Consider the following 23,926-nt stretch of genomic DNA (forward strand, 5'->3'; position numbering starts at 1 on the left):
ACAGAACAGTGGTGGACAAGGCAAAAAGCACACTTAACTGGGCCGGCGTGGTTTTGTCAAGGACAAGAAATATTCTTGCCCTCACTTACCACAACCTTTACTTACTTGTCTAGTCAACTCCTTTTAAAAATCAAGATGACAAAAAAAAAAGCAGTCTAGACTTGTTTAAATTTGTTAAGAGAACTGTACTCAGGCACAAAGGATGTGCTAGCTATATTGCTGAAGCTTAGCAGGTTGAGCAGGAAGGCTAGGTGGGAATTCTATACATACTTAATTGAGAGTGCACACCATTGAACTCAATGGGACTTATTTCTAAATAGACATGCCTAGGATTGAACTTGCTACTCATCATGATGGAGATGTATTAGCTCACGTATCAGAGGCAATATGCCTCTCGGTACCAGTTGCTGGGATTCAGGAGCAGGAGGGCACTATTCCCCCTCATGTCCTACTCGTGGGGCCCCTATTGGGGCATCTGGTTGGCTACTGTGCAATCAGAGTTCTAGACTGGATGGGCCTTTGGTCTGGTCCAGCAGGGCTCTTCTTAGGTTCTTTACCGTTAGGCTGCTTTGAGCTCTTTGGAACAAGAGTGGGGCACGAGTATAATATATAACTGCAACCCAAGTGGATGAAAGGGATCAAGGGAAGGTAAGTGCAGTTTCTGTGTCCTGCTACAATATTCAGAATGCTTTCTGTAGTAGGGGAACTATCCCCACCCTGGATTTATGAAATGGAAGTGCATAGAAAATTTAAACCACACAACAAGAGTTACTGTCTAGTGCAGGGGTTCAGAAGCTCAGGTCCGTGGGTCAAATCTGGACCTTCTGGGGTCCAAATTCTCCAGATGGCCCACCCCTTTCCCCTGACCACTGATGATTTGGTGGTTTCCCAACATTTTCCCCATATGTCTCCTAAGATTTGGGCACTGGCAGTAAGAGCTTTAAGTTAAAATATTCTGATATTTTGGTCCTGCCCCATTTTACCCATCCAGCACTGCAATGTGGCCCCTAAGAGCTTCTCTGAGATGGGGTTTGTTCCTCAGGTCTGAAAGGGGTTCAACACCCCTATTCTACTTGGCAGGCTGATCCATAGAGGAGCCAGACTCCTCAGCCATCTTCTGTTATACTTTCTTAGTCATAGAATTGAGCATGTTTATGTGAAAGTCCAAGAGTGTTTAAGCTCCATCTGACGAGCATTTTATTGCACACTCATTACTGGGCACTCACGGAGTTTGCTCAGGTCCCTCACATGACGTCATCTGCCTCCCGCGCGCCTTCTGCCCCTTTTGGCCTTCCTCTTGCGACAAAAAAACCCCTCTTTAAGTCCGATGTTTCTTTGAACTCAGAATTGCTGCTCTCTCCTGCTGTGTGCAGGAGAAGCAGCGCCATTAGAACAGTGGACTCAATGGGCCTCGTGCTCGTTGGGTACTTCCTCTTTTGAAAAGAGGAAGTAACTGAGGAATGAAAACTCGGGGAGAGAAGTAAAGGTAAAGAGTGTGTTAACCCCCGGTGTGATGGAGCTTTTTGTGTATGCACACACGAGGAAAAGAAGCCAGTATTTCTGGTGCCAGTCGTAGATCTGTCAAGGTTTTATCCCAAGGCACTGTCACGTGAACACAGGGGATGTTTTTGTGCTAATTACTTCTGTGGGCAAAGTGCAGTCTGTGGTAATTAATAATTCCTAAATATGGCAGAAAGCTTCTGTGCGGCTTCACAGCCTTCCACCGTTTACGGTGAATAAATCCTCATGGGGTAGCTTGTTGTTTAATTATGAAAGACCACAGGACACCCTTGGCCTATATATATATATATATATATATATATATATATATATATATATATATATATATCCTTTTCTCTAGCTTGCCTCTGTTTAATGCTGTCCATCGGTGGCTCAACTGAATGATTGCTTCTCTAAGCAAATATGACAGCACAATATTTACTCGTTACTAACGGAGGACGTTGCTGGAATAAATGGTATGGGGACTTGTGCTTCTCTTCTAAACAGAGGTACTTAGCTGTTTAAATATTAATGCATCGTAAGTAAGTAGCTGCTCTGTGTTGTGGTCCCTACATATCCAAGGTGGAAATCCTATGCAGATGTCTTTAGGTGCAAACCCCATTGAACTATTTTGTGCATTAAGTATAAATAACACTTGGTTGAATGACGTTTTCTCCTCTGTCCTACTGCCGAATTTTGTAAATTTCATGTATTACATTGCAAAGGGTTCCAGATAGCAAACTATACATTTCAGAGAGAGAAATAGCTTCCCCTGCCTCTAGCAGTATCTACTTTCTTGGACATAGTGGTAGTGGCAAAGCATAATAGTAGTTGGCAATGATATATTGGGTACAGATACTGGCATAGTTCTGCTAAAATAAACTAAGCGCAAATAATTTTAACTGCATTTATTTATTTATTGCATTTCTACACCACCCAATAGCTGAAGCTCTCTCGATGGTTCACAAAAAATAAAATGTGGGTTCCAGTTGTGGGTTCCTCCAAAGAAACAGGAGAACTGGGGGAGAGGGGCCCCACAGAGTAGAAAAAAATGTTATTAAAGGTCTCTAAATCTTCTACAGAACTATAGTACCCATAATTCCTTGTGGGGAAAACTTGAGAGTTAACCAATTTTAACCTTATTGAACAGGCCTGGGAATCTTAACCCCATCTAGCTTAATTGAACCCACCAGCAATATATGGTGGTCCTCCAGAGCTGGATAAACGTTGTCTTCTGCCTGAATTAACAAAAACACTGAGGTTTTCAAGAACTTGGCTGGCAACAATCCAATCCAACGGAAAGCATGGTAGAATGCATACTATTGGATGTGTCACAGATTGCGTAGACCACATAACTGAAGGCGGTATCCAACTATGTCATTCCGTTAGCGCAAATGACATTGCACTAGTGGACATTAGGTTGCAAACTATGTGCCAGAGGAGACTCCAACTAAAGTTATGTTGGTGCGAGTGCAGTTATGCATTGTGCTTGCACAAGCCATTGTATAACCGGCTGTGCAACTGTAATGGGTAGCTGCTTGCTCAACAGAACAATGTGGTGGAGCTTTGCTAGGACTATTTAATAGAGTGTGCACCCCACACCAAAAATCCGAAAGTCTGATGGAGGTCCATCGGATATCCTAACTGACGGGGTGGGTGAGTGTGTTTAAAGTTTACTCCCCACCCACTAGATACAAGAACATCTATTCATCTTTCCATTTCAATCCTGATCTTACATTTCGCCCCATACCTCCACCGCCTCCTGTTAGCCTCTCTATCTCTGTGTGTGTGCATGCGTGCGTGCATGCGCACGCTTAAAGTCTACTACTCCCCCACTAAAAATATACATATATTAAAATAACAAAATAATAATCCCTTTTGAGTTCTGTGTTATGTTTTCTTCAGTTTTCTGTATTAACAAAGCTTTCCCCATCGAATTCCATCATGAAGCATGGAATGGGTGTTACTGCTGGCTCTGGCTGTGTAGGGAGAGGGAGAGGTGTTTCTAGTCCCCACCACCACCAAAATTAGGCACTGTCTTTTCTCTGCTGTCCTTGCTGCTGCTGCTGATCCTTCCAAGGGGCAGGAAAAGAAGGCTGATCTCTATTTTTATAAACTGAAGATGCACAGCTGTGCATCAGCAAAGTAAAGGAGAAAAGCTCCCTCAATAAATGTGCAGGGATGAATTAACACAGTATCAGAGGTGTGTGTGTGGAATGTTTTGAGGGGATTTTTTTTTAAAAAAATCCTAAAAAATCAGGGGATGAACCGATCTGCTTCAACCTTGGCAAACCTAAAGTCATACTTAAGAGCTATCAGGGTGTCAAGTTTCATCTTTTTATATTTAAGAAATGACAGCTTTTTAAAACAACAACAACAACACAAACTTTAAACAATTCCTAAAAATCAAGGGCTGAAGCGATTGGCTTGAAACTGGCCAAGGCTAAAGCCCTACTTAAGAGCTACCAGGGTACCAAATTTCATCTCTTTATCTTTAAAAAAAGATGGTGACGTATGCATTTCTGTTAATTCCCATCAACAATAATAGTGCGGTTCTCCGAAAACAGAGCAGTTTTCCTACAAGTAATCTAGTGGTGTGGAGAGATGGACACCCTCCAAAAATTGGAGCAGAGACCCTGCTCAACACAGCTCCACCCCAAATTTCTGGGCAGAGAAGACCCGCTCTGCACATCCCTACTATTTGACACTATTGGATGCTGCTCTCAGGGAAAGTAGCATTTTCCAGTGCTGCCTGGATACTGGATCTACCATTATGTATTACTGAATGCCGTTTGGTGTAATTTCATGTACAATGACATTCTTTCTCTGCATAGAAAATGGAAAAGCTGTGATAGTTACATCGTTGTTGACATCTTAAATACTTCAAAGTGCTATACAAAGTGCGATATGCATCCCAATGAAAATGGATAAGAAAAGAACTCCCTGAACCAGAATAATGTGAAATAACCAGAAGGGACCTGTGAAGGCTAAACGCTGTGACATGCTACCTCAAAGCCCAATCTCATCACTCCTATACGTCAGAAGCAGGGGAGGCCGGTGGCTCTGATTTCAGTGGGGCTGTGAATCCATTCTGGGTTTCAATCACAACCAGTCAGAACATTAAAGGAGTTAACCAACATGCTGAACCTGTTTTGAGGATTGGTTCCAGCACCCTGGATACCTCCATTAAAGTTATTAACTGAAACCCAGTGCAGATTCACAGTCCCACTGAAATCGGAGCCACCAGCCTCCACTGTTCAGACCCCTTTCGGCATTGAAGGATGTCTTCTGTTTTCCCATAATTGCCACTAATAGGGAACTAGGCTGATTCCCTGGTGTTTTTCTGAAGGGGTTAGGAACCTCTGTCATCAGTAGAGACCCTCACTTCTCCTCCTTCCCTCCTTCCCATTCAGGGTGTCCAATAAAGAGAGTCCCACCTTACTAATTTAGGGAGAGTGATACTGTTAAGACATAAAGTATCTGGCGGTTTGTCACTGCAATGCTTACTGAACCCTGATATTAGTAATGGTGTTTGTGTGTTGAGGTTAAAAGTGGGCCTGAGCCATTGCAATTATTTTAGGAAGAGCCGAAATACAGTTGCATTTCCTTCATGTTCTCCTATGTCTGTGTTCTTGCAGCCACTGGGGGACTGACGTAGCTGAAATGAGAAAAAGGCAACAGTCACAAAATGAAGAAACATCTGCTGTGTCTCAAGCACCTGGAAACCAAAGGCCCAACAACACATGTTGCTTCTGTTGGTGTTGTTGTTGCAGCTGCTCATGGTATGTCGTGCAGTCTATTTGGTGCCATATCCAGCACAAGTAAATCACTACGGCCATCAGTTGCCAGACATACATCATTGAGGATCTTTTCTGTGCAATCAGGTTATTGCACAATAAATGTTCATTTGGTGCTCATTTGTTGTGCATAACCCTCGTGTCCTCCCTCAGGTTTATTCTGCTCTTTTTGGAATCACTCAAAGAATGATATTTTGCACCTGAGAAAACGTGATTTCCAAACCCTTGAAAATGCATTCGTACCTGGGAGAATTCAGGATTTTTGTGGTGTGTGTGGGTTTTTTGTTTGTTTTTTGCTTTTTTACATAATTTGGCCTTCTCTAAAGTTGTTACGAGAAAACTGGATTTCTCATAATAAATTTTAAAAGATGGATATTTGGACAGACTCCACCATCTCCTAATACTACTTGTTTGTTTTAAAAATGATAATTTGAAAACTCAAAGAAAGAAAGAAAGAAAGAAAGAAAGAAAGAAAGAAAGAAAGAAAGAAAGCTTTATAACTAATCTAGCAAGTATGTGCCAGAAATTAGTTTTCTGATTCCTTGGTGGGGGAGAGGAAAGGCATGAAGGTCAGTGCACGTTCAATGAATAACAAATATGAGCAAAACCATCCTGTTTATTGCTATCTCATAATTTGATGAATAACCTACAGAATGTATTTATAGTCTGGACGCATTCAAATTCCCCTGAGATCCCTCAACTGGCAAAGAGCTGTCATCTTAATGGGGATCACGCCAGGAAATTGTTGCTACTCAGCTCTTCCTAAAAGAATCATCAGCTCAGGAAATCTGAGACTGAAATCAGTGTTTATTTTCTGTTTTTAAAATAACCCCAGATAATCATGTGATCCTTCTATCCTGGGCATGTCCACGGTGCCTGTCACAAAAGCACACAAACCTTTTAATATAACAAGATTTATATGCATGTGAACAGTCCAGTGACATCAACGGAACTGTGTGGATTTACACAGCCATTTACGTGCCGTGCGCTCGACAAAACTAGCACATGCTTCTCTCTCTGTAAAAGCCACTTCCCAAAATTCCTTTATACTCTAGCACAGAGGTGTCCTCCTTTATAGAGGACAGTCTTCAGTTGGAAGGGCTGCCAGTCCTCTGTCTGAAGGCATCCTCTAGTTCAAGGGCTGCCCAGTCCAAGTCTGACTGAAAGTCAAAGAACCATAAGAAAAGAGAGCAGCGCTCTTGACATGTCAACAGTTAGCACCTGGCCAGCAGATTCAGCAGGCCCAGAGGTCACCTGGGCACAGCGTTCCCCATTGTAGTGAGATGTTTTACATTTCTTCTTAAATTATAGTAATTGTATTTTTACATTTAATTTATTCATTCATACAAACAAACAAACATACATTTATAAGTCACATTTTGGCCCAAAGGCAGTCAAAACGTGCAACCATTTTAAAACTAAATCAATTTAGTTCAACTGTAAAAACTATTTACAGTCTTTAAAACGTATGCACGTTTTATGCAAATCTGTGACCTATTTTCAGGTTATGTGTAGGCACCCCCCCCCCCAAATGGGCAACCTATGGCCTAAATTCATGTCACCCTCAGCCTACTTTCAGAAGTCCTCTGGAAACCATCAGCCCAGACCATTGGAAGACTGGCTTGTCCTTCCCCAAGCAGCATGTTGGGTCAGGGAGGGGGAAGAGAGAAAAAGGAGTTCCAGAGAGAGAGAGAGAGAGAGAGAGAGAGAGAGAGAAGAGGGTGGCAAAACAAAAGAGAAGGGAGCAGTCCCCACTACCACTGGCTTCAACCCTGCCTACTGTTGTCATGTAGTCCTCCGCTCTACCCTGACACGGCGGGAGGTGGGGGGTGACTATCCCTGATTGACTAGAATGCCACAGGAGCACCCAATGTCTTTATCCCTCCCTCCCAGAGTAATTAGACTTCACAAGCCCTCCTTCCACATTTGTGCATCAAAATAGCAATCAGCTTATTGGTTACATAAGTATATGAATCAACTGTGGATGAGGTTTGGTTTCACTTCTTTCCCCCTTTTTCCTATTAGTTTGTCTCTTCCCTATTACTTGCTTGGTTCTTTGTGCATTTTCAAAATAAATGAGTTAAAGGCAAATGTGGGGGTGGCAAACCTTTCAGTTGTAGTTTTATCTACAGGTCTTGGGAATAGCTGCAAAGTGAAATCACCATAGGCTGTCACGCACCCACTTCATGTGATCCCAGAAGTACACTAAAACATAGATTGTTGGCATGTGAGAAGAATTGTAGTGCTTGGTACAGCAGTTGCCTTATGTGAACACCTCACCATGCTGTGATTCTGGTTTCTCAGCCCACATACTTCCTTTCCCATCTCACTATTAACTAACACTTGGGAGGGGGGCTTTGCACAGATACATTGCCAAAGAATATCAGCCATTCCCCCAAGAATTAGAACTTGGGTGGTGCAGATTTACACAAGGCAGATAGTGAGGTGATATCTGCAACTGCACAATTTTATATGGAGCAGTTCTCTCTCTCTCTCTCTCTCTCTCTCTCTCTCACACACACACACACACACACACACACACCTCCACAGTTCTGTGAGTTTTCTAGACAGCAATGGAGAAGCCCTCTGGCCACAAATTCCTGGCCAGTGGAGAGGGCAGAGCACCTGGCCATTTGCAGAAACTGCCCTTATCCCTATCCACATGTGAACTAGGCCTTGGATTTGTGGTGAAGCAATTGCATTACCATTTTACCTCATGGCCAAACTCAATCCATACGCCAGAGGGGTTGAATCTTTCAGCCCAAGGGCCCAATCCGATAAGCTCACGGGGGTGGGGGTGCGTGGGAAGACACATGCCAATAGTGGGTGGGATCCAAGGCAAAAGGGGTTAGGCCAAAATACCCACATACTTTAGCCAAAAGTTCTTATTGTCAGTAACTACACCTTAGGAAAGGCATTTCAGCATTTCAGAATTGGAAAAATATTGTGCAAAAGCTGGGGAACTACCCAAACATTGGTGGTCAGGGGAAGGAGAGTGGGGCTAAGGGTGTGGGGTCATCTGGGGAACCCCAGAGGGCCAGATTGGGAGCCCAGGTGGGCCAGATTTGGCCCACAGACCTGAGTTCAACATCCCTGCCACAGACAAGTGCCATTTGACGGCCATTGTCAGTTGCTCCTAAGCTCTTCTGGGTAGGGGCTGGGCAGACTGGTGATTATGAAGCCACCTTTCTACTCGACACATTTGCATGTGGAAATGAAAGAGGTTTAAAAAGTAAACGTGTGGGTGAATTAGAACCATGCTGCCCCGGTTGTGTGTTACCCATGTCTATGACTTTAAAAGATTACTTTTTCACTGCTCCTTTAAAGCAAACTTAATTTAATTATATTAATAATTCTTCTCTGGGAAACTTTTAAGCATACGGTTTTTCTCAGATGTTCTTTAAAGCTATGTTTCCCTTGGCAAGACTCCAAAGTAGCACAGTACCCATATATTAGCTTGTAAATTTTCCAGAGTCTACAGATCAGCATTCATTACTTTCCAACTCTCCAGTGTATTTGTAAGTTGCAATACTATTTGTCAACACCACCGAGGCATTGTTAGTTACACCAAATTCTTCAGAGGGTTTGGGCAAAGCCTCTCCAGTGAAGCTCCAGCTGCCTGCTTTAAAAATAATAACGTTGGGGTGGAAATGCCATTGCTGATGATTCTTAGAATTAGATTGGACAAAAGTATGGAAAAAGAATGTAAGGAGAAACAGATTGGATAGCCTAACAACTTTCTTTTCCATTGCTAACGTTTGAGATTGAAGGGTGTTTTTTTATTATTATTATTTTTAAATGTTTTTTAAGGACACAGTAGACAAGGAATGATACTTCACAGACTTATGTGACTCAAAATATGGAAAGCTGTTGCTAAAGGCAGCTTAAATTACTATGGTACATCCAAACCATGGTAAGCGGTGCAATTATGAAGCTCTGTCCCACATGCTATGGAAATGGCCTGAGATGTTCTGATTCAGGGGTATGAAACCTGTGGCCTTCCAGATGTTTGGACTATAACCCATTTTGTTAATGGAGAACCAAGGCTAGGAGGGAATTGTTTCAAGAGACGGAAAATAGCACCACCGAACCGATGAAAAAGTGAGAGCCAAGCTCTGGTACTATGAAACAATCTTTTTCTTTAATCTTTAATGATTTCTTCGATCTGCTCTACGCATTTCGGAAATACATCTTTCATCAGGAGCCGAGGAAAAACACACTTTACTGTGATTTTGCAAACATTAGCACAATATTAAAACAATAAAACCTAAATACAAAAGAAAGCAGTTCTCATCTTGTTGGGTATCCCCACCGAGCTCTGTAGTATTTCAAAATTCTCCTACTAACAAGGTCAGCTTAGAGCAGTTTAAATTAATCCATAAATGGCCGGCAGCCTTAATTGTCTTATCTGCTTTCTTTTGCATTTAGGTTTCATTAGATTTAGTCATCTAATGCAGCGTTCTCAAGCCTGGTGCCCTCCAGATGTGTTGGACTCCCAGCATGCCCCAGTCAGGAGGGAACCAAGTTGGGGAAGGTTAATCTGATCTCCATGCTCAACTTAATCTGTCCATTACTCAGCTTTCATTCTCATCAGAGTTTTATGTACCCTTTGTACCACTGGGCTTAAACCTTTTTAAAGCACCATTCAACCTGAAAGCTGCATGGGTCATGTTGGATCTCTTGTGATGTGTAGCTTTCTCTTTCACTCCAGCCAACCTTTGAATCAGAAAGAGGATCAAGTCTTCTGTTTACACAGCAACTGATAGTTAAATATCCACACCTTTGTTTAGTGGATACTAAATTTATGACATCAGTAGAAGCATTAGATATGCCACGAGCGCAGTTAGCTGTTTAAGGAAGCTTCTGTCTTTAAGCCACTTGAATAATTATTAATACTGCAAGACCTCTTAGCTGGCAGAGTAGACTTGGCAACGGAAGTTAAGGACTAAGCAAAAATGTCATTTCATAAAAAGATAAATCTCCCTTCTCATTAACTTTCTTCCTGCTGGGAAAAGTCAATCACTCCACTGAATCAAGGTTCTTAAATTTTATTATAGCGAACCTTCTCAAGTAAGGAAAGATTAGCCTGAGCCTCTCGAAATGGAACTAAGTGCCATCTACACATTCAAAAAATAAATGTGCATGGTACAATTATCATAGAGAATGTAACATTTCAGGATGCAAGTGGCAGAATGGTATGATTGAATGCTCTCCTTCATATAGAAAAGAAAACCTATTTTCAGAAGGAGGGATCCTCAAAACCTTAAAATAAGATGACTTGTCTCCCATGTGAATTCTTTGGCCCAGAGCAGCCTTCCTAAACCTGGTGCCACCTCCAACTCCCATCATCCCCAGCCAGCATGGCCAGGTCTAGATGCTGAGTAGTCTGCCGCATAAAACACCCACACCTGCCACCTAACCTGCCTGCTGCCTCCATCCTCACTTAGCATGAGAGTGATGATAGCCATTTTCTCAAGTGGCGCAAGAGCAGCCATTTCTAATTCTGCAGCCCCATTGCCTGTCATTCCCTCTAGCAAGAGCTACATCAGTCCCTAGCTGGGATGACACTTTAAGGATGGCCAGAGCCATCCATTACGTCTCAGCAATGACAACTGCAGCTTCACGATCCCACAATGACTGCTAAACTTCGCATTGGTGAGCAGGAGGTGCATGATTTGTGTCTCTCACCTTGGCAGAAAGGGCTCAGCACACTTTCCTAACGTATGAAGATAAACAAGGGTGTTTCCAGAGGAAGCTTTTGTCACATCCTCAACCTGCCTCATTCACAGAACTTCATGATGCCGCCAGACAAGGCTTTTATCGTCCCACCTTCACAGACTTTTGATGATGTCATCTTCCACTTATAACCCTTCCGTGGTTCCCCACTGCTGCTTCCTTCTTTTTTCTTACCACAGAAAAAACACTATAATCGCTGCCCAATGCCTTCTGAGAGGTAGCGCTGGAAGCACTTCAAGTCTCCCTATTTCCTTGAGACTAGCATCTTAAATTTTGGATCCAATTGCTTAGGTTAGAGTTGTGAAACAACAACAAGCCGTAATTCCACCAGGTGGCAGCAGACTCTATTGCCTCACTTCCTGCATTTTTTATAGATAGCCGGCCCCCATTCCCCACCCTGAACATGCTCTTTAGATTGCATCATCCATTTGGAGACAAGTCAAAGTTTAACAGCTTTCCTTTTCTGCCCCACAATCAGGTGTTGCAAAGAGTCATAATTTCTTAGTTTGAAAACAGGAACCAGAAAAGTGTGCCAAATGGACTCCAGTGAAGCTGTGTTTATTTCCACCATTTTTCCCAGTGGGGAAGAGAACAAAAGAAAAGTTCTGCATGCAAACGTTGCACAGGAGTTAAGCAGAGTGTCAGGTTTTCGTTTTTCAAAATTGGCTGTAAGCTCTTGGCTTTCAAAGTGGCTAATAGTTTTGTATCAGAATCAGGCACAGCGATATATCTTCGGCCCATAATTCCAACAAGTCACCAGGTGATTCCACCGGCTTCAAAGGTGTTCACAGTCTTTGGAGTCAGCAAGAGTCGATTTTGGCAAAAAAAAAAAAAAAAAAACACCAAAAAACACCTTCTGGTTTTGTAATTTGCCTCAGACTGCAGCAATAGTCTAAAAACTCTTCCTTCTGACCTCGTTACACAAATATTTCTTTTTATTAAAAGGAATATTTCCCTTGTATGGGTTTAACAGCTGATGGGAGTTATAAAAAGGTACATGATCTATGCTTTTGTCATTATTTTTACAGTGGATGTATGAGATGTCTGACAGCTACACACATTTTAAAAGGCCTACATATTTTTAAAAGGGTATTTTTTTAAAAAAAGGTTTAGGAGCTGGATTTCTCCTTTAATTGTAGTTGTCAATATTAAATTTAAGGCAGTAGCATTATTTATAAAGATGTACTGTATACATTATATTATTCACTACATTGTAGATAAATAGGTGGGGGGGGTTCAGAGTTGAGAGCACTTTGAAAGAGGGATTGATGCTCACAATGTATGCCCTCATCCCAGTTCTGCTCCTAAACAGATGTTGAAGGGTTTTTAATTGTTTCAGAAAAACTTAAAAAATCTTTCTGATACAAGGAAGTAGAGGGGGAAAGACATAAGAGCCATGCTGGATCAGACCAAGGGTCCATCTAGTCCAGCACTCTGTTCACACAGTGGCCAACCAGCTGTCGACTAGGAAACCACAAGCAGGACACGGGTGCAACGGCACCCTCCCATCCCTTTCCCCCAACAATTTGTGTATGTTTTTATCTGGTTGAGCTTTTATATTGTATTTTATATTATGGTTTTATACTGTTGTTTTATACTTTGAATGTTTTTAATTTTTGTGAACCGCCCAGAGAGCTCCGGCTATTGGGCGGTATAGAAATGTAATTAATTAATTAATTAATTAATTCTGCCTCGGATGCTGGAGGTAGCACATAGCCATCAGAGCTAGTAGCCATTGATAGCTTTCTCCTCCCAGAAGTTATCCAAGAAGTTATCCCAGAAGTTATCCAACCCCCTTTTAAAGCCATTCAAATTGGTGGTCATCACCACTTCTTATGGTAGTGAATCCCAGAGTTTAGCTATGTGCTGTGTGAAGAAGTACTTCCTTTTATCTGTCTAGAATCTCCCACCAATCAGCTTCATGGGATGACGATGGGTTCTAGTATTATGGGAGAGGGAGAAAAATATCTCCCTATCCACATTCTCCACATCATGCATAATTCTGTACACTTCTGCCATGTCTCCCCTCACCCTCCTTTTTTCCAAGTTGTTGTAACCTTCCCTCACAGAAGCGATGCTTCAGTCCCTTGATCATTTTAGTTGCCCTTTTCTGCCCTTTTTCCAGCCCTACAATGTTTTTTTAGGTGTGGTGACCAAAACTATACACAGTATTCTAAGTATGGTCACACCATAGATTTGTATAAAGGTAGTATTTGTTTGTTTATTTATTACATTTTTATACTGCCGAATAGCTGCCGCTCATCGGGCAGTGCACAATTAAAACTATAAAAATACAATGTATATGATAAATTTAAAAAGGTTAAAAGCTAAGAGGGCAATATAAAATCAGTATGATACTGGCAGTTTTATTCTCAATTCCTTTTCTAATAATGCCTAACATGGAGTTTGCCTTCTTTACAGTGGCCGCACACTGGGTGGACATTTTCATCTGATTGTCTTCCACAACCCTAAGTTCTCTTTTTTGGTCGGTCACTGCCAGCTCAGATCCCATCAGGTTATAGCTGAAGTTGGAATTTGTTGTCCCAACATGCAGGATTTTACACTTGCTTACATTGAACCTCCATTTGGATCCCCATTCTCCCAGCTTGGAGAGACCCTTTTGGAGCTCCTCGCAATCTCTTTTTGTTTTAACTACTTTAAATAATTTGGTGTCATCAGCAAACTTGCCCACTTCATTGCTCACTCCTAATTCCAGATCATTTATGAACAAGTTGAAAAGAATTGGTCCCAATACAGATCCCTGTAGGGCCCCACTGTACTACCCTCCATTGGGAGAATTTACCATTTTTTCTTACTCTCTGCTTTCTGTTCTTTAACCAGTTACTGATCCATAAAAGGACCTCTCTTCTTTTTCCATGACTGCTAAGTCTTTGGTGAGGGACTTGGGGGGGATCTACACTACAGCTTTAAAGCGCTTTATAACAGTTTTGACATCTATTGGAGCCCAGGACACACTGCATATACAGTTTTCAAAACGTTTTCAAAGTGCTTTAAAGCACTTTAAAAGCAATAGTGTAGATCCCCCCTTGATCAAAAGCCTTTTGGAAGTCCAAGTAAACAATGTCCACCGCATCTCCCGTCTACATGTCTACTGACATTCTCAAAGAACTCTAAAAAATTAGTGAGACAGGACTTACCTTTGCGAAAGCCATGTTGATACTTTTTCAGAAGCCATGCTTCTCTTAAGCTGGTTTTTAACTCCCTTAAAAACTATTGCCTGCCTTCAGACCATGCTAATTTTCACACTTAAAAACAAAATATCAGGCCTGCATAACTTGTGACCCATCAAGCTGACTGCAACCCACCAGTCATATATGGCAACCCATCAGGAGTTCATTTATGCCTGCTGTTACGGCTACCTGTCCAGGACTATGGTAGGTAGCCTCATCTGTTTCTTCAGCAAGTAGCAAAGTAGGTTCATTATAAACTCCCATTTGGGCTATTTATATTTAAACACCTTTCTCATCCATTATCTTGTGAGGTTTGGGAAGTCTAATAAAAAGTTTCATTTTCTGGTCTCTAAACATAGATTGGCAATCCTCTTGTCCGCAAAATGAAGGGTTTTTTTAGTGGATTAATCCTCTAGTTTTTAATTATTGATGTTAATTGATTACATTTACAAGTGAGCAAATTTTCAGGAAACAGCAATCTGCACTGTTGTTGCCTTTGGGACTCCTTAACAGAGTCTCCAACCCTGCCGCCTTCCATCTTTCCGTGGGAGGAGCACATGAGTGTGTGAGGATTTTAAAACAACAACCTGTCCGACAACAGAGAACAAAGCCCTGAGATTAAAAAAAAAAGAGGAAGGCAAGCTCTCACCCAGTTAGAAGCCGAATGCAGCTAAGCATGGTGAGCTGAGTTCAGTCCCTCTGTTAATCCCCAGTGATATAGTACACCTGGATGGCATCAAAAGATGTTCTCAGGTATTAGTGGTGGCATACTGAGCATTATGAAATAAGGGCTACAGAGCATGTATGTACCATTCTATAAACAGAAATGACTGAGCAGGGAGCACAAAAACATGTGGACCATAAGAGCCACAGCCCTAGTTAGGAGGCCAAGAGAGCTCAAGTGCTGCAACATGGGGTAGTATCCAAAGTTAGTTCTAATTAGAGTAGACCTATTGAAATGAATAGAACAACTAAGTCTTGATAACTAAATTCTCATTCATTTCAATGGGTCTACTCTACATAGGACTAACATTGGATACTGCTCTTGGCCTCCAGTAAGGCTGAGGCCCTTTCTACACCTAAGGATTATCCTAGGAAAATGGAGGGATCGTCCCTGCCTGCTCCCGGGATCCCCTGTGTGTCATTTGGATGCACGGGGATGATCCCAAGGGAAAAGGCAGGTGTAGAAACAGTCTGAGACTGCAAAGTGCTGAGCACAATTAAGTTCTCCTTTTGAACAACTCGCATAATTTTCATTGTTATGTGAGATGAGATTTTATGGTGTGTCTCGAGACACTTCCAAAATGTTAAAACTCCAGTCAAGCTACTCCTCTGCAAAACTGCTTGACATGGGACAAGGGGAAGGAAAGGAACCCCCAATGTGCTTTTTACTTGTTAAACTGGACCCCAGGATATTATTCCCTTTCCCTTCTTTCCCAAGTGATTTACAAGGAAAGACTCGCTTCGCCGTGAGAGAGGTTGAAACCTGGAGGTCATATCTGAAGTTAGATCAATTCACCTCAAGACATGAACAATTACACAACTTTTAAGTCAAGTGAAGGAACAGGAGGCAGTGGCAGAGTTGCAAGAGTAAAGTTTGTGAATCTATTTATACCTGTTCAGTGGACAACCAGTATAGTAAGTGCTCAAATCCAAAGGAATTCACACACTCGGACGATAACAGAAATCACGCCCCTAATATCTTTGACCTCACTTTTGTTTTTGTTTTTTACAAGGCAGTAGAACTCTGGTTAGCTTGCTGATGGCCATGAACATACCATTCACACAAAAACCAAAACAAAAGACCTCTAAAACTTGCATGTTGGTTCCACCTACAGGTTCTGTTCAAATGACACTTCTGGAGTTGCTTTACATAACACTGCTTGAAGTGTTGCTAAATTTCATTTTACTTTCTTTGATTCAGAAAAACCATAGTTAAACCAAACTACTGAGGTTAAACCATGGGACAGATGCAACGATTACACTATTTTCCCTCTCTCTCTCTCTCTCTCTCTCCTAGAAACGATCAAACAATATAATCTGTCAGTCGGTCTCTAATACATTGCCTTCATCAGGCAGGGATAGCACCACCTTTGTATGGAAAATGTGGACAGGGAGACATTTTCTCCCTCTCCCATAATACAAGAACCCAGGATCATCCTATGAAGAGGATTGCTGGGAGATTCAGGACAGATAAAAGGAAGTACTTCTTCACAGGGCACATAGTTGACTACCACCAATTTGGATGGCTTTGAAAGGGGGTTGGACAAATTCCTGGAAGTGAAGGCTATCAATGACAACTAGTCATGATAGCTATGTGCTATCTCCAGGATCAGAGTCAGTAAGCCTACATACACCAATTGCTGAGGATCAAGGGTGGGAGGGTGTTGTTGCACCGTGTCCTGCTTGTGGGTCCCTAGTCAACATCTTGTTGGCCACTGTCTGTACAGAATGCTGGAGTGATCCAGCATGGCTCTTCTTATATTCTCATGTTGTACACCCTCTAATCAGGGGTCCTGCAAAAAAGTTGTATACAAAGAATGATCCAATGTTTATGTTGGCGAATCAGGACTAGTATGTTTAGAGCCAATTTAGATTTCCTTTCAGTTGAACAACTATGAGCAGCTTGGGTGTGGTGTGCTTATTGATGGGATCCAACTCACCCTTCCTATCAAATATTTACTCCTCAAATATACGATTGTTCTCAGGGACCTGTTTTCAGGGAGCTCTTTTGAAATGGAGGAATTGGATTTACTGAAAATGAATTAAAATATTCATCTTTTCCGTCCGACAGTTGAATTTTGACCTTATGTCTTAGGCATCTTTCAAGGTAGCTTGTAGGGATTCCATACTGTAGTTTTTAGCTAGGGTGTGAATGTCTGCTTGGTTAGAGAGCAAAAAGACCTGGCTCTTTTTAAGACTAGCCATTAAGAAATGTTAAATATTTAATTAGAAATCCCCACACCGGCAACGATACTTGTGCCTTTACGGGCAGTGTGAGCTGCAGCAATTAGCACATATGGTCTGAAACACATTTATTATTATTTGTTATATATATTTATACCCTACCTTCCAGGATAAAATGCTACCAAGGCAGCTTACAAGTAAAACAACAAAACATTAATAAAATCCATTATAAAACAATATTTTTTTAAAATTACAACTCATAAGGATCCATCCCACAGGGCACTTGATGGGAGAAAGTTCTGTGGGGGGTGGGGGAGACAGCTGGAGCACAGGCCTGGGGCGGGGGGGTGGGGGCTTTGCTTGCCTGCCTCTTTTCTGGGATCCTTCTCACGTGATGAAGAGGGAACTTGCTGAAGCTAAGCAGGCCCGAGCCTAGTCAATTAAAGTTGCAGGAGCTTTACTATAGTGAGCAGATACAAAAGAGGGCAGGGCTCCTGCAGCCTTAACTGTTGTGATAAGAGGGAATTTCACCAGGTGCTGCATGCATACAAATGACACCTGCTGAAATTCCCTTTTCTATACAACTGTTAAAAACATAGGAGCCCCTGTCCTCCTTTTCATATGGTCACCCTAATATAAATTGAATGATAGAAGTGTATGCAGTGAATAACGTCTGCTGATTTTTACAGATCACATTTGATTAAAGTATGGGTGGGGAACATGTAGTCTTCCAGATATTGTTGTACTGCAAATCCCATCATCCCTCACTATTGGCTATGGTGAACAGGCTGATAGGAGTTGCACTCCAACAACATCTGGAGGCAGAGTGGGCTTCTTTACTCGCTAGTTGAGTTTTTTTGTTTTTGTTTTAATTCTCAAAATTACCTTCCACCCTAATGAGGCTGTATAATTATGATTTTTTTTTTAAAAAAAAAAAAAGCACACTAATAATTTGGGGGCAGAGAAGCCTGGGACTCAATTCAAGGATCAAAATAAACACTTGTCTTGAATTTCTAGAGGGCCTATCTAGCAGTTCTTCTGACCTTATTAAGTGATTGAGCACAACTCAAACTTTTGATAACTAAATTATCAAAAATTCTCATCCACCTCCTAGAGTGGAAGATGAAAGATGTAACTTCCAGCTGATTTATTAGCTCACAGCATGATTTCCTACTTGAAAAGGGTTTATCTTCCAGCAATGTATCATTCCAAATCAGCTTAAAGTGTCAGTTAGGCTAGGAATCACTGTCTGGAATGTTTAAACAGAACTCAAGCACTATCTCTGGACCCCGTAGAATTAAGCATGTCTTTCAAGACGGTCTCCTTGCTTAAAGCCAAGGTGATACAGCATCCTTCCTTAAGACAGAAGGCAAAGAAGATAAAAAACAGCCTTTACTTTCTTTAGAAATCTGACGGAACATAAATACTCATCCATATAGAGGCTCCACTGAGTGCTCAAGGGTGCTTTAACAGGGTATACATGAATGTCTCCTTGTTCCCTCTCATTTCCCGCCTCACCCTCCACCCCTTGCTTTTTGCATTCACTTTTCCCTGTCATAGGATTCCACTTGTACCTCTCCCTCCTCATTTTTGTTTCTCTCATAATGAGCAATTTCTATTTCCAGATGTGTATTCCCAGTATGATGCCGCAGTGCCTTGCCTGCAGTGTGCTTTATGACCCCACTGGCTCATTCAAGGTTCCAGCTGAAATGATCCAGCTTGCTCTTAGTCAGAACAGCAGCCATTTACACAGGCTTCAATGGCCGCCATTATTTTGACGTCAAACCTGAGCCACCAGCACTGGATTTGAGGGGCAGCAGAATGACCACCTCCCCCTGCATGTCTGAGTCCGTGCCATGCTGCCTGATCTGTCCTGCTCTAGACTGAGTCTTGGCTCTTTGCAGGCACGTACAGGGAGCCAGGCAATAGAGCAGTCAGTTTAGCAAGCAGATGGTTAAGCAGACAGGTTTCAATCCAGTGAGGCTAAGAAGTGTTCAAAAATCCAAGCGGAAGTCAGACAGTGAGAATCAGGCAACAGCAGGAGTGGTCAAGTTAACAAGCAGAAGGCCAAACACAGGAAATCAGTCAGGTACATTACGTGTTACAGAAGCAGGGTCAAGAAACAGTCCAAGGGTCAGTAGCACAGAACATCCATCACAGGGCAAGGCACAACAAGCAAGGTAGCAGATACTGGAACTAGCACAGGTGTTGTTTCCAGGAACTCCATGGCTGCCAGCATCTGGCTAGGCAGACAGCTGGAGCTGCAGACTGGGCAGCAGCCATTTTGAAGTCAAAGCTCGGCCACATGGGGAGAGTCTTTCTATAGGCCTGCCTCAAGACTCACCCAGCCAAGTCTTGTGATACACTTAAGTCTTAGCTAGACCTAAGGTTTATCCCGGGATTGTCCCGGGGTCATCCCTGTTCATGTAAATGACACACAGGATATCCCGGGAGCAGGCAGGGACAACCCCGGGACTATCATGGGATAAACCTTAAGTCTAGCTAAGGCCCTAGTGAAGTCTTGAGATATTTTGCCAAGTCTAATCAGATTTCGCCACAGGCTTGTTGAAGTCTCATGAGATTTTTCTAAATATACTGAAGCTTGAGTGGCTGTTGAGCAAGCAACAGAGGTGGGGGATGCAGTGGCAGGCCTGCCTCTGCCTCAGGGTGGTGAATTTTGGGGGGCATGCCATGTTTCAGGTGGCCTAAAGAGTGCTTCAGTTTTTGTCACTGGAATGGTACTGTGTAAATAAGCTTCCAGGGTACTAATCACATGATAGATTAAAAATGAAGGTATTAGCCCAGTGATGGTTATTTGAATGGTTAACAGCCATCAAAATTTGGCCTAGTGTATATACATGCAACATGTCTACAATACTGAGGCAATGGCTGCTCTGATGCAGGATGGATTCTCGTATCTCACATACAGCTTGCATGAGAATGCAATCATGATACTAAGCACGTTATCACTGCTATCTGTTTCCCCTCGAACAGGCAATCAACTCATTTATTTTATATATTTATTATATATTCATTAAACAAAAAAACTACGGTTTACAAAACACCGTTAAGGCTCTAGAGCTTTCAACCAAGCACCAAAAAGCAGGGAAATTGGGAGTTAAGGCTCACAGGCCTAGAACGCCACATCCTCCCTAAGGAGCAGAAAGTGCCAGTGAAATTCTCATTCTCCCAAAGCAGATATAAACCATGAGGACAGGATGGAGAATAGGATATGCGGAGGTGATTGTGGGGTTGTGGGGAACTGATGATGAACAACTTATGGCAACCTACTTCTCTCTTTTTTAGAGCATCTCCTCATGTTGAGAGTTGCAACCCAACACATCTGATGGGCACCAGGTTGGGGAAGGCTGTACTAGAGTAAGGGCAGGCAGAATGTTGATGTCCAGATTGAACTAAATTCGGCAGGTTGTAAGGACCTCCAGAAATTACCACCGACTTTTACTTTAAATAAAATAACATGGAAACACTTGCAAGTCTTGCTCAAACTCTTTTAGTTTCACTCAGAAATCCTCAGATGATTCACCAAAGCAGAAACTATCCTAAATTCAAAAACATTTTCAGTGGCAACTATAAATTAATTCACTTTATACACATTGTTGTGTTGAAAATTACATTCCTAAAAATAGCCATAGGAAACTAACATAAGGATTCGGTAAGCAAATATTATTTAAAAGCAAAATCAATTTTTCTGTAGTAGGAAGAGGAAAAATAAAACTATTGCTCTTCATTTAGCATTATATATTACAAAAATAAGCCATTGGGCACAGAAATTCATATTGTTCTCAACAACTAGTAATTCTTAGTAGATTTCTTTTTTTGCTAGAAAACAAATGTTTTTATTGGTGTGAAAAGATTACTCATCAAAGTGCCCATTTATCATTGTGTTACACATTGAACTCACAGCTAAGGAACCCTCACGCCTTAATATTAAAGAAGAAAGGATCCCTGAAGGCTAGATGCATATATTTTATTCATTTAAGATGATGTATAGCTTGGATTAACTCTCAGAACAATATCATCAATCATCATATGACAAGCTCCTAGAGTTGGTGGGGCATTCTGTTGTACATTTTCTCCTTCCCTCTTCCTTTGTCAATAATAATCTGACTCTTTAAAGGTACGTACTGAACATTAATGTCACTGAAATAAACTGAGGTTGCATAGCAGCAGTATTTGCGGGATTGTCCCCTAAAACTGAGCATGATTTAGATCAGAGATGGTGAACTTTAGACGGAATAACAACATCTTGACCCACCCATGTCATTCTGGTGTACCGCAAAATCCCTGTCATCTCTGTTAATTTGTTCCACTATTTCTACTTACTGCCAGAAAGACCTTTGCATTTAGGTCTTTGACTTTTTGCGGGTATGATATCAGTCAGTGTGGAAGTTAAAGAAAAATGGACATCAGTTGGCTCAAGAGAGATACTCTGGGGCTTGTCTATACACGCTATATATTAGGGCTGTGCAGCCACACCCCGATCCACCTTGGAGGCTGATCCAGAGCCCCTGAAGCAGCCCCAATCCGCCTCGGGGTTGCCCGACCCACCTCGGTGCTTAAGCTGAGGTGAGATTCAGGCCCTATGAGGCAACTCTGACTTTTCTGGGTGCCGGCTGAGCAACCGCACTGCACAGCTGGCACCCAAAAAAGGCTCCACCCCACCAGTCTCCTTACCTTCTGCCTCCACCACCAGTGGAAATGACCAGAAGTAGGCCACATGCTTTTAAAATATTGCACAACCATAGAGGTACTAAACTGTTTACTACCTCTATGGCCACAAATTACAGTGGCCATAGAGGTACAGCAGAGGCCATGCGATATCTTAAAATTGCACGGACTACTCCCTTTCATTTCCAGCAGCGGCACTGGAAGCCGCCATAACCAAGATGGCAGCGACGACAGAGGCAGCAGGTAAGGAGACTGGGGGGGGGGGGGCTCCAAAGCATTGAGGTGGCCCGAAGCTTCAGAGCCAGTTGGCTTCGGGCAGCCTCGGCATTCACCCAAACCACCTCGAATCAGTGATCCGAGTGGATCACCCTGATCCACTTCAGATTCGGGGTTCAGATCCAAGGTGCAGTGCACGGCCCTACTATATATCCCACTGTGGCTGTGAAGTCATGCCCCGTTGTTTATCAGATGCAGCCACGAAGTCGCAGACACATTGTGCTATTCCCCGTGAAGCTGCGCTTTTTCAATGTGTCATTTTACCATGACTTTTACATTGTTCCGATGTCACCTGGTTGTTTGTACCTCTGTCAGTTCAGTTTAAGAGAGTGGGCACAGTTAGGGGCAGATCCCAGTGCAGGGTAGACATGGGAATAGAGGCCAGGGGCCAGGCTCGACAAGCCTGGCCTCCGTGGCAATATTAAAGTTTAGGGAACAAAAGTAAGGACAGTTATGATGCATAATGCATATATTCAATGAACTGTAGCAGCACAGATGTGCAGCTACAGGGTTTCAAAGCTACAATGTTTCAGAGTTGCCAGAAAATAAACAACAAAAAGGGTTTTCATGGTTTTCGGATATTTGATGCCCATTACTGCTGTCTGACAACAGCACTGCGATTTTTCCTGTCTGGATAGCCTGCACTCACACGTGCCGTGTAACCCTATCAATGCTGCTTCACAGCAGCGATGCTGCAGTGTTTGGGGGGAATCGGTAGACAAAGCAACGTTGTATAGATACCCCCTGGGCCAAGGAGCTTTGTAGAGAAGGATGAATGACAGTAGAAGCGAAGCAAGATGCTGCTACCCAAGTCCTTTTCCCCAGAAGTGAATTGGAAACACACAGGCCCAGTTTGCATGACATGACAGCCCATTGTGGGTTAATTTACCCACAAGTAGCTGTACAGCATGCCGGCTGCCCCAAACTTTCTGTGGGTTAACCTTCAAATATCCCCTGCTGCTTGCTTCAAGTGAAACTATGATAAGGAAGGCAGTGGTGGTGAAAATATGAACAATTTGGAACCCCAAAGGTGACCACCACGGTGGTCACCTTTGGGGTTCCAAAACACTTCAAGTGAAACAACAAGCCACGGGGCTTGCATATTCATAATGGTGGATGGGATGTGCCCTGGCACCCTGAGGTTAATTCACCCATGTTGGGTTGTCATCTGAACCAAGTCAGTGTGTTGAACTTCAAACTGTATATAAATGTGTGCCAATTACCTTGCAAAGGGTTGGGCTCTGAGACAACATGCTGTCTTTTGGTCTAGCATTCTTCATTCTTGAACAACTTAATGGCCACAGGAGCGGCATGAATAGGAAAAAGAGGACTCCTCACTTGAGTCCATGAGGAGGTCCATTAGGGCCTAGTCCATTACCATGAGGGGGGAAATGAGGTTAAGTTGTAGGTCAGGTTTGATAATGATTGTCCAAACTTATTTCTCTTTATCTACATGGGGTGTTAGATCAACAACTACACCCAACTGGTAGCAGAAGGGAGGAACAGGAACCATACGATTTAGGGACATTTAATTGAAGACACAAAAACAGTAGGCGTTAGTGCTGCTGATACGATTACAGCCCCCAGGTCATATGTGAATAAGGGCACAATTCTATGCACATTTAGACAGCAAATTCAAATTATAAAAATTACAATGCTGATATTTATATTAAAATATGTATTCTGTATTTCTTAACTTCAGTAGAGAAAATGGGTGGAGCCTCCACGGTCAAGGGAAATCTCTTACTATGGGTATTTAAACATTGGCCTGCATTTACTATGAAAAATAATAATATCAACCTTAAGTGTGCAGGTTTACTTTAAACCTCA

General features: G+C 42.4%; 1 protein-coding gene across 4 annotated transcripts in view; it reads left to right on the top strand.

The window, feature by feature from the left end:
- Positions 1–23,926, top strand: part of RGS17 (regulator of G protein signaling 17) — a 66,090-nt gene that overhangs the window by 37,052 nt on the left and 5,112 nt on the right. For all 4 annotated transcript variants that reach the window (XM_063125688.1, XM_063125689.1, XM_063125687.1 and 1 more), the window contains exon 2: positions 5,139–5,282. In XM_063125688.1, the coding sequence (XP_062981758.1) occupies positions 5,164–5,282 (119 nt within the window). In that variant the 5' untranslated portion in view covers positions 5,139–5,163. The remainder of the gene's footprint in view (positions 1–5,138; positions 5,283–23,926) is intronic.

Source organism: Elgaria multicarinata, chromosome 4 (genome assembly GCF_023053635.1).
Source record: "Elgaria multicarinata webbii isolate HBS135686 ecotype San Diego chromosome 4, rElgMul1.1.pri, whole genome shotgun sequence".
Classification (NCBI taxonomy): domain Eukaryota; kingdom Metazoa; phylum Chordata; class Lepidosauria; order Squamata; family Anguidae; genus Elgaria; species Elgaria multicarinata.